The sequence below is a fragment of the Mobula birostris genome, chromosome 2 (assembly GCF_030028105.1).
Source record: "Mobula birostris isolate sMobBir1 chromosome 2, sMobBir1.hap1, whole genome shotgun sequence".
In the NCBI taxonomy this organism is placed as follows: Eukaryota; Metazoa; Chordata; class Chondrichthyes; order Myliobatiformes; family Myliobatidae; genus Mobula; species Mobula birostris.
The window spans coordinates 92,780,345-92,792,485 of record NC_092371.1 but is presented as its reverse complement, the minus strand read 5'-3'; the positions used below and the strand labels follow the sequence as shown (position 1 = coordinate 92,792,485).

Below are 12,141 nucleotides of genomic sequence, written 5' to 3'. Positions count from 1 at the left end.
TGATCTTTGAATCACTGAGCATTTAAGTAACTCTGCCATGGACTGTCCCAAGCCTGACTGTGAAAGGGGGAGGGTTGGGCATGGGGTTAGCAAACTTATCCCCAAAGAAACCCAATATTACAGACATGCCAAAAGAAGCTCCAAAGACTTTATCATTGGGAGAGGAAGGATCTTCACCTACCAGCCCAGGACAGAGGACTCTGGCGAGCTACTTTTGGCAATCTATGCCCCAGTAGGGGTGATGGGCTTGAGAAGAAGTAGCAACAGAAAGATCTACAGAAATGGAGGATTAGTGATGTGAAAGTTTGGATTAACATTGAAAACAAGGAACCAGAGCTTACCATTAGATTTCCAATTGCAGTTTTATTTCTATCCAGAGCTATTGCACATTTAAAAATTTTAATAAATTATTCTCATTCAAAGCTATCTCTTCAGGTTGCCTTGATGAGGGGTGTGGAAGCAGGAATTCTGCTGGTTGCACACATTGTTGTAAAATGGTTCCTAATTCCACTGCAGTGTTGCAGATGTACTTGTGTGTGAGATGATAACCAGGAGGAGATAACTGCATTATGGTTTTTTTTTGTTTGGCAATGGCTTTCTTTACTTTCTGAGAAAGTGAAAAATAAAAAAGCTACGGGAGTCTTAAAAATGACATAGTGTTGTAGAATGTTTGAATTAATCCAGGTGTGCATTCATCAGAGAGAAGTGTATAAGCCACGTACTGTGCACAGAGGTGAAAAAACATTGCAACTTATGCATAAAAGGCCCAGAAAAAGACACAGACAGACAGCAAGATGATGGCATTAACGTTGACCACGTTTCTCCATAGGGGCACCTCTGAGACGTCGGTCAGTTTCTTCTGAAGGGCTTCTTCTTCCTCTTTGCTCAACTTCTGGGTCGGCTGGTCGAACCCACAGAACCAGTTGTAGGCTTTCTTCCAGCACTTTACATCCTGGGGAGCTTCTGCAGTGACAGGAACAGCCAAAGGGATGGGCGGGGGTTTGAAGCTTATTCATCTTGCTTTTAGGCCATGTATTTCACCCTCAGTCAGTATCCCAGTCCTTCAAAACACCTGCTGAATTCACTAATAGTCCTCCGGTTAGCTCAGCTTTGACTGTCAGAAACCACAGCCCTTTCGAGTCATAGAGTGATATGGCATGGATACAGGCCCTCCGGTCCATCTAATCCATGCCAACCATGGTACCCAATCAGCAAGTCCCAATCTCCTGCATTTGGTCCTCTAAGCCCCACCCTTCCAGGTATCTGTCAAAGTTCAAAGGTTCAGAGGTCAAATTTAATATCAGAGAAATGTACACAAACGCATTCTGAAATGCTTTTTAAATGATATTGCCCTAACTGTTTCCTCTCATAGCTCATTCTACATTTTTGGAGGAGATTCCCACTTTCCTTGGCATTTCAGATTTCCCTTCTTGATAGGCCTGCCTCTCATTTAAAGTCCCATTAGGGAGAGTCATTCATCGATTCATAGAGTGTTTCAGAAGTTGTTATTGTACCTTCCTCAACCACCTCCTCTGGCAGTTTGTTCCACATATATACCACTCTTTGTGTGAGAAAGTTGCCTCTCAAATTCCGATTAATTTCTTCCCCTTTCACCTTAACCCTATGCCCCTAATTCTTGATTCCCCAACTCTGGGAAAAAGACTGAATGCATTCAACCTATCTGTGGTCCTCATGATTTTACACCTCCACTTGCTTCTTCATCCCCTTGTGCCCAAAGACAGAAGGAGTAGGTAAAACTCAGTGCTGCCCTCTAGTGAGAGGAGCCAGGGTGCAATCCGAAGTTTCACATGCAGGGTGAGCCCACTGAACAGGATGACTTAAATATGTAGAACAGTACGGCACAGGAACAGGACCGTTGCTCCACAGTGTTGCGCTGAACTGATAGGGCTGAGGATGGAGCAATTGGTATACAAGTAGATGCAGTGTGTGGTGAGACTGTGAGAAAGGACAAGCAGCTGGCAGAGCAAAATTGCAGTCAGTGGGATGAATTGAAGTGTAACATGGGGACAGTGCGTGGAATGGGCTGCTGGCGGCGGCGGTGGAGGTGGAAATGATAGGGTCTTTTAAGAGACTCCTGGATGGATACATGGAGCTCAAAAAAATAGAGGGCTATGGGTAAAGCCTAGGTCGTTCCAAGGTAAGGACATGTTCGGCACAGCTTTGTGGGCCAAAGGGCCTGTATTGTGCTGTAGGTTTTCTATGTTTCTATAAAATTGAAAAGGGTGATGAATACAGGACTGAAGGTGTTATATTAGAATGCATGCAGTATATAGATGATCTTGTAGGATAGTTAGAGATTGGCAGTTATGATATTGTGGGCATCACTGAGTCATGACTGAAAGAAGTTCATAAATAAAGAAAAAAAATCATTGTATCCAAAGGACAGGCGGATAAGCAAAAGGGATGGGTGGCCCTGCTGGTAAAAAATGAAATCAAATCCTTAGAAAAAGGTGATATAGGATTGAAAGATGTAGAATCTTTATGGGTGGAATTAAGAAACTGCAAGAGTAAAAAGACCCTAATGGGAGTTATACATAGGCCCCTGAACAATAGCCAGGATGTGGGCTACAAATTACTATGGGTGATAGAAAAGGCATGCAAAAGGGCAATGCCTTACGAATTGTTTCCAGAAATAATAGTCGTGGGGGATTTCAATATGCAGATAGATTGGGAAAATCAGGTTGGTGCTGGATTCCAAGAGAGGGAATTTGTTGAATGCCTGCAAGATGGCTTTTTAGAGCAGCTTGTGGTTGAGGCCACGAGGAGAAAGGGAATTCTGGATTGGGTGCTGTGTAATGAATCAAATTTGCTTAGGGAGCTTAAGGTAAAGGAACTCTGAGGAGACAATAATCATAATATGATAGAATTCACCCTGTAGAAGGTAAAGTCAAATGTATTAGTATTACAGTGGAGTAAAGGGAATTACAGAAGCATGAGAGAAGATCTGGCCAAAGTTGATTGGAAGGGGACACTAGCAGAGATGACAGTAGAACAACAATGGCTGGAGTTTCTGGAAACAATAAGGCATAGGATAGACACATCCCACAGAAGTATTCTGTAGGGTGGATGGCACAACCGTGGCTGACAAGGTAAGTCAGAGACAGCATAAAAGTAAAGAGAGTGCATAGAATATAGTAATTATTAGTGGGAAGTTAGAGGATTGGGGAGCTTTTAAAAATCAACAGAAAACAACTAAAAAAGCCATAAGGAGAGAAAAGATTAAATATGAAGGTAAGGTAGTCAATAACATAAAATAGATACCAAAACTTTTTTCAGATATATAGGGTAAAAGAGAGTTGAGAGTGGATATTGAAGCACTGGAATATGATGCCGGAGAGATAGTAATAGGGAACAAGGAAATGAAGGATGAACTGAATTCATCAGTTTCTTCCATCAGTCTTCACTGTGGAAGACAAGCAGTATGCCAGAAATTTGAAAGTGTCAGGGGGCAGAAGTGAGTGTTGTTGCTATTACTAAGGAGAAGGTGCTTGGGAAGCTGAAAAGTCTGAAGGCATATAAGTCACCTACACCACATGGACTATACTCCAAGGTTCTGGAAGAGATAACTGAAGAGATTGTGGAGGCATGAGTAATGATCTTTCAAGAGTCACTAGATTCAGGAATGGTTCTGGAGGACTGGAAAATTGTAAATGTCACTGCACTCTGGCCAGTTAGCCTGATTTCAGTGGTGGGGAAGATGTTGCAGTTGACTAATAAGAATAATGTTTTGGGGTACTTGGAGTTGCATGATAAGGTAGGCCAAAGTCAGCATGGTTTCCTTAAGGAGAAATCTTGCCTGACAAATCTGTTGGAATTCTTTGAAGAAATAACAGGCAAGATAGAAAAAGGAGCGTGAGTAGATGTTGTTTACTTGGATTTTAAGAAGGTCTTTGACAAGGTGCCACACCTGAGGCTGCTTAACAAGATAAGAGCCCATGGTATTACAGGAAATACACTAGAATGGAGATTGAAGATTGGCTGACTGGCAGGAGGCAAGAGTCAGAATAAAGGGGGCTTATTCTTGTTGGCTGTTGGTGACTAGTGGTGTTCCGCAGGGGATGGTATTAGGACTGCATCTTTTCACGTTATATGTCAATGATTCGGATAACAGAATTGATGGCTTTGTGGCCAAGTTTGCAAACATTACAAAGATAAGTGGAATGGCTGGTGGTGGAGAGTCTGCAGAAGGCCTTGGACAGATTGGGAGAATGGGCAAAAAAGTGGCAGATGGAATATAATCCAGGGAAGTATAAAGTCACACACTTTGGTGGAAGGAATAAAGGCATAGGTTATTTCTAAATGTGAAGAAAATTAAAAAATCAGAGGTGCAAACAGATTTTGGAGTCCTTTTGCAGGATTCCCTGAAGGTTAACTTGCAGATTGAGTTGGTGTTAAGGAAGACAATTGCAATGTTAACATTAATTTCAAGGGGACTAGGATATAAAATCAAAGATGTAATGCTGAGGCTTTATAAGGCACTGGTCAGATTGCACTTGTGAGCAGTTTTGAAAAGATGTGCTGGCATTGGAGAGGATCCAGAGGAGGTTCACAAGAATAATTCTGGGAATGAAAGGGTTAACGTATGAAGATTGTTTGATGGCTCTGGGACTGCGCTCACTGGAGTTTAGAAAAATGGTGGTGGGGAGGGGGATCTCATTCAAACTAATTGAAAGGCCGAGATAGAGTGGATGTGGGAGGATGTTTCCTATTGTTGGTGAGTTTAGGATTAGAGCGCACAGCCTCGGAAGAGAGGGATATCGACTTAGAACAGAGAGAAGGGGAACTTCCTTTAGCCAGAGGGTTATGTGTCTGTGGAATTCATTGCCGGGGCCAGCTGTGGAGGCCAAGTCATGGAATATATTTAAAGTGGAGGTGGACGGGTTCTTGGCTAGTCAGGACAAAAGGAGAAGGCAGGAAAATGGGGTTGAGGGGATAATAAATCAGCCATGATGGAATGTTGAGCAGACCTGATGGGCCGATTGGCCTCGTTCTGCTCCTATAGTCTTATGAACTAATCAAATAATTAAGTGAATCCCTTCTGCCTTCACAATGTCTACATCCTCCCATTTCCAGCACCTTCATGCGCTTGTCACGGGTGGTACGGTCGTGTTGTGGTTCAGCAGTCAGTAGTGAGATTGGAGTTTGGTCCCTGCCACTGTCTAAAAGGAATTTGTACATTCTCTGCGTGACAGGATAGGTGCTCTGGTTTCCTCCCATATCCCAAAGTACAACGTACAGGTAGGGTTGGTGAGCTGTTGGTACCAGGAGCGCAGTGACATTGCCCAGCACAATCTTTGCTCATTTGATTTGATGCAAAACAATGCTTTTCACTATATGTTTTGATGTACATGTGATCAGTAAAGCTATGCTAATCTGATCTTTACATAAGAGCCTCTTAAACACCTCTGTTGTACTTAGCTGCTCCACTACCCCAGGCAGCACATTCCAGGCATCCACCACTCTTTGTGTTTAAAACTTGCCCCATACAATTTCTGTCAGTCAGGGCTGTGAGCGGAAACAGCCAGGAGCAAGTAATCTCGGCTGTTTCTCTGTCCTGCCTTTACTTCTCCAGAAACTGAATTCATACGCAGTTTTGCAGACAATCAGAGGCATAGGTCAGATTGTGCAGTTTGGACCCTGGCAACTTGGCAGGGAGTCACGCAGTTTGCGTGGTTGCCAACTGCTCTGTGTGTGGAGTACAAAGTTCACATCAGCCGTAATCAGCTTTAATACTAAAAATCAGCACCAGACTGTTCCCTTATGTGTGTGTGTGTGTGTGTGTATACATGTGTGTCTATGTGTGTCTATGTGTGTCTGTGTGCATACATCAGTGTGTATACATGTGTGTCTGTGTATCTGTGTGTAAGTGTGAGAGTGTGAGTGTGTAGGTGTGAGTGTGTCTGTGTATCTGTGTGTAAGTGTGAGTGTGTGTGTGTGTCTGTCTGTCATCTGTCTCTGTTTCTGTGTGTGTGTGTGTGTGTGTGTGTGTGTCTGTGTGTGTGTGTCTGTCTGTCTCTGTGTGTAGTGTGTGTGTGTGTGTGTGTGTGTGTGTGTGTGTGTGTGTGTCTGTCTGTCTCTGTGTGTAGTTGTGTGTGTGTGTGTGTGTGTGTGTGTGTGTATCTGTGTGTATGGATACACGTGCAGTATATTTATGTGTTTTCTAATTTACATGAATGAAGCATGTTTGGTCGTATGTACAGTGTGTGTCTGGGCATCAGTATCTGTGCAATTATGTGCGTCACATAGAACTCAAATGTACTTAGCTGACAAAAGCCAAAGAAACAAACTACAAAGGCCATCATGGGAAATAATTATTTGTCTTTTTGTGTTGCTGATAAATGTCAAAGCAGAATTTCCACTTTGAACCATTTTGAGAATGCTGTAGACATTCCAATGGCTACCTGGTGTTCGTTAGGTTGCTTCTGGAACCATATTGATCCCACTGCCTCATGGGGTGCTGCCAGTTCCTTGATGCCCTGCCAACTGAGTGATAGTGAGTTTTATCTGGCCTGGTGTAAAACAATCCCACTATATACTACACTGGTGACGAGAATAGAAAAGCTCTGAGTTACTATGCCAGAACGCTACCCTGTGCAGCACAGAACAGGCCATTCAGCCCATCAGACCTATGCCAGCTCCCAGCAGAACAATCCCATTAGTACCATTCCCCTGCATCTCTACAATATTCTCTCCCCCCCACCCACCACATGTCCATCAGCGCTTTTCGATTCTGTAACATACCCTACATGTCTTTGGGATGTGGCTAAACTAGAGCACCTGATCGGGTCAACTCCATTCAAACAGCACCCAAGGTCAGGGTCAAACCCAGTTCGCTGGAGTTGCGAGATAGCAGCACTACCCGCCATATCGTTGGATATCACAGCCAATGAAACAACAGGAGGAAATAGAGAACCTTGTTTACACATAACAAAATAGGAGAGTTTAATATTAACTTTGAATGACCAAACACGATTTTCAAAACCAACAGCACTGTGGAAATCAAACAAGAAAATTCCAAGAAATTAAGAGGAGAGGTGAGCCAAAGAGAGTAGCCCTGATGGTGGAGATGTGCAGATGACAGATAGCTTGTTCAAGCCACACTACAGCGTGGCTAATTGGAGGGACAGATCAGAGGAGACACTTCAATCCAGTACCTGCTTTATACCCAGTGCTGACAAACCTGTACAACGGGAGTAGTGAATTTCTGTAGGGCACTGTGATTTCCACAAGTCTGTGTGTTGAGGGACACAGACTACCATGAGCTAGATGAACTCTGAAGTGACGTGTTTTAGCGCACCAATTACCTTGGAATGGCTTTCAAAATCACATTGTTACAAGGATCGAAATGGAGCAGGAATAAAGCATGAGTGTTGGTGAACATGGGTGCATTTTAGAGTGTCGGGCACTGAGTAGTAAGGGCATTAATGGCAGCAATCCAGAAATCTCAGAACAAGGGCTGGAAGTTCTCATTGTGGAAATGGGTAAAACTTGTAAATCTTCCCTGTTTTAATGAAGGTCATTAGCCCAACATGTTAATACTCCTCTCTCTCTCTCCCTCTCTCCCCTCCTCCTCTCTCCTATCTCTTTCTCTCTCCCACACCTCTCTCCCTCTCCTTCTCCCTGTCTCACCCACATTTCTCCCTCTCTCTCTTCTCTCACTATCTCTTCTTTGTCCCTCCCTCCTCCTTTCTTTGTTGCCTCTTCCTATCTCTCTTCATTCCCTCTCTTCTATGTTCTGTATCTCCCTCTTTCTCTTTGTTACTGTCTTTTCAAACTCTTTCCCTCCATCTCTCTCCTCTCTCTCCATTTTTTTCTCCTCCTGTCCCTGGTCATTGCCTGAGCTGTAAAACCGGCAGTCATGCTATGTGTTGAGCAGTGGTAGTAACAGCCACATCCAGTGCTATGACTGATGTGATCAGACAGCGCTGTCTGTAAGCAGGTCCCTGTGGATTGCATAGGTGTACCCCTTCTGTTCTGGTTTCCTCCCACAGTCCAAAGATTGTGTAGGGTACTTGGTCATTGTAAATTGTCCTGTGATTAGGTGAAGGCTTCTCGGGGCTGTCGGGCGTTGCTGGGGAGCCTCAGCTCGGAGGCCCAACTCCATGCTGTATCGCTAAAAAAAAGGACATTTTCTTCAGTACTTGGTCACGGCGGTCAGGGGAAACTGGTGGCTGAGAGGTCAGGAAACCATATGTCACATGATAGGAAAATTTGGGAGGCCAAGTTGTCAGTGTGTGGGAATGTACACAGCCTTTGTCAGCTCACTGAAACACTGACTGCTATAACTGCAACAGCACACACAGCCCCAGCAGTCAGACAGAAGTGTACTCTAACCTGCCTTCAGAGATGTGGAAATAAACCTATGGACACACCCAGACAGGAGCCTCTTTATGATGCAACAGGGGCTCCTTTGTAACTAGCATTCACACCACAGAATGGTATAAGTGAAACCAGCTGAAAACTCTAAAGTGTCACTAAAGTATATTAAAAGATAAAAGGTTAACTTTCTCCATCACGTGTACATTGAAACATACAATGAAATGCGTTGTTTTTTGTCCATGGACGTGCAGTCCACAATTGTTGCCATGCTCCAGTGCCAACATACTGCTCACTAACCCTAACCCATACATCTTTGGAATGTGGGAGGAGATGGAAGCATCTGTTAGAAACCATGGGGGCAAATGTACAATCTCCTTACAGACAGCAGTCTGATCATCTGTAATAACTGAGGTCACTGTTACTTAGCAATCTGTGTTCACTAAGGAGGAAGATTTCAGCTGTGATGGTGAAATTCTAGAGACAGGTAAAATTAAAGATGCTGCTGGAGGAACTCTGCATCTATGGGGGCAAATGTAATATTGATATTTGAAACCCAGTCCAACTGAAAGGTCATAACTTGAAATGTTGACTCTTCACTTCCCCACCATAGATGCAGTTTGTGAGTTGCTTCATGTTCCAGCATCTGCCATCTCTTGGGTCTCCAGAATTAAAAAGATGCCCTCAGGTGCCTCAGTGAGCATAAACAACCAGGCCCTTCTAACTGAGAGGACTGCCTGAATGCAGGCGTACTCTCGATGAATGCTGAGGATGTAATGGGAAATGGGGAGGGTCTTGTTCTGGGTGTCAGGGGAACAGAGAGGTCCTAATCATGGAAGATGACAGCCCACCAGCAGCGTTGCGAGGGGCTGGATCACAACAGTGGCTGGCACCTTGGAGTGGGGGAAATCTAGCAGCAAACAGAGGGGTCTCCTTGCCCCCTGCCCCCCACAACCACGTATTCAACCCCTGGCTGGGCACAGAATATGGGTAAACGAGATGGACACCACACCAACAAGCTGGCACAGGGCCACTGGCTTTGAGGACGGCCTGTGTTCAGTCCACAGGGACAGTACTGACCTTCCCTTCTCCTGCCAGTTTAATTCCTCCTCCACTGGCCTATCACCCAATGGGTCCTCTATCTCCTTCCCACTCTTCCCATCTGTTCACCGTTCCCCCCTCTTGTCTACTTCCACTCACCATTTTCCTTCCTCATCAGATCACACCATCTGCATCCCTTTGTTGTCTCTAGCTTTGGTCGCTGTCTGCATTCCCTCCCTCCACCACCTGGCTCCATCTGCCCACAACTCCACCTCACCTGGAACCACCTATCACCTCAACTCCTCTTCTCCTCTCTATACTGTCAGCACCTCCCCACTACATTCACAATTCTGATGCAGGGTTGACCATTTCTCCCCCACTGCTTAGTGTTGGGCACGTGGCCAAGTGGTTAAGGCGTTCGTCTAGTGATCTGAAGGTCATTAGTTCGAGCCTCAGCTGTGGCAGCGTGTTTGTGTCCTTGAGCAAGGCTCTTAACCACACATTGCTCGAGTGTCTGTGCAAGGAGTGGCACCCCACACAGACTTCCAACTTGTGCCTTGTAAGGCATGAAAATGCCCAACACATGGTCTGAGTCGACGTTCCCCTCCCTCCCCCTCCACAGACCCTCTGACTTCTTTGCCTGATTTTAGCTCCAGTTTCCAGAATCTCAGAGTTTCTCTTGTCTCGAGGCGCCTCAGCTCACTCTCTCCCTAAATTCTGTGTCTCTGACTGGCTGTGCCATTACAAGGAACCAGACCCAAGCTTGCTGCGCTGCACCTGATCTGGAGGGCCACTGCACAGGATCAGAAATGTTGTAACCTCAGCCAACTCCATCATGGGCACTAGCATACAAGCAAGCTAGTCTGCTCGGGGAGTTAACCTGGCCTTGCTGGTGATATCCAAGCACAAAGCAAAAATAAGTTCCAGCATTGGCAAGCATCCTCAGTTCCATTGAGAGTATGACCACTAAGTGCAGATACCTACAAGAATATGTCATTGGATCTGAGCATGTACTACCGTACCTTCACTAACATCCATTCTGCTGTCAGTGCCTTCATTTTTCCATTCGTCCTGGTCCAAGTCTTCACGCTCCTCGGTGCTGTATCGTAGTGTCCAGCAGAGGCGATAGAGCTAGAGGACAGTGGTTGGTACAACGTCACTGAATCACAATCTCCAGCATCAGAGATGGAAGAGTTGTCTACTTATCAAAGTGACTGTCCCAGACATAGTGACGGTCACAAACACACTAAACACACCACACACACACACACACACACACACACACACACACACACACACACACAGACCATCTCAAACATGCTGATCATACAAAACACACCGTGGTCTCAGACATACTGACTGCCCCAAACTCAGACTGTCCCAAATACAGTGATGGCTCCAGACACAACATGGTCTCAAAAACAGTGACCCAACCTCAAAAACCATCCCAGACTCACTGACTATCCCATTCCATATAATCATCCCAACAGACCCAAACTCATTGCCTGTTCTAATTCACTGACTGTCCAAAACCCAGAGACCATCACAATCCAGTTGATTATCTCAACAGACAGTCCCAGATCATTGCTAGCTCCAAAAACAGTGACCACCAGAACCATAACAAATACACGGACCATCACAAACGTCCTAAACACAATGACCATTACAACCATCAGAAACACACTGACCATCACAACTATCAGAAACACACTGACCATCACAAGCATTCCAAACACACTGACCATCACAACCATCCCAAACACACTGACCACAACCACCAGAAACACACTGACCATCACAACCATCCCAAACACACTGACCACCACAACCACCAGAAGCACACTGACCATCACAACTATCAGAAGCCCACTGACCATCACAACCATCAGAAACACACTGACCATCACAACTATCCCAAACACACTGACCATCACACCATCAGAAACACACTGAGCATCACAACCATCCCAAACAAATTGACCATCACAACCATTCCAAACACACTGATCATCACATCCATCAGAATCACACTGACCATCACAACCATCAGAAACACACTGACCATCACAAGTGTCCCGAATACAGTGACCATCACAAAAGTCCAAACACACTGCCATCACAATCATCAGAAACACACTGACCATCACAACCATCCCAAAACATAGAACAACACAACCATCCCAAACTCACTGACCAACACAACTATCAAAAATAAAAAACACACTGACCATCACAACCACCAGAAACACCCTGACCATCAACCATCAGAAACACACTGACCATCATGACCATCCCAAACGCACTGACCATCACACCATCAGAAACACTCCAACTATCATAACCATCGGAAACACACTGACCATAACAAGCATCCCAAACACACTGCCCATCACAAAAGTCCCAAACACACTGACCATCACAGCCATCAGAAACACACTGACCATCAGAAACAAAAACACACTGACTGTAACAAGCATCAGAAACACACAGACTATCACAAACATCAGAAACACACTGACAATCACAATCATCCCAAACAGACTGGCTAAAATAATCATCCCAAACACATTGATCATCACAACCATCCCAAAACACACTGACCATCACAACCATCTGTCATGGTCCAGTCCAAAGTCTGCATTCCGGTTCACGGTCTGGTCCATGGGTCCCTTGTTTTGGTTGGACTTAACCATAAGCACCTGATGCTCATCTTGGGGCTGGAAACATAAGTGACCCTGGAATCGAGTGTGGTTGCTGGGTCAT

General features: G+C 45.0%; 1 protein-coding gene across 6 annotated transcripts in view; it reads right to left on the bottom strand.

The window, feature by feature from the left end:
- Positions 1 to 348: 348 nt before the first annotated feature.
- The window catches only part of slc5a1 (solute carrier family 5 member 1), a 159,337-nt gene continuing 147,544 nt past the window's right edge, over positions 349 to 12,141 (bottom strand). For 5 of the 6 annotated variants that reach the window (XM_072245054.1, XM_072245072.1, XM_072245039.1 and 2 more), the window contains 2 exons: positions 10,401 to 10,509; positions 349 to 963 (listed from right to left, as the gene is read on the bottom strand). In XM_072245054.1, the coding sequence (XP_072101155.1) occupies positions 752 to 963; positions 10,401 to 10,509 (321 nt within the window). In that variant the 3' untranslated portion in view covers positions 349 to 751. The other variant, XM_072245046.1, reaches the window with a different exon arrangement.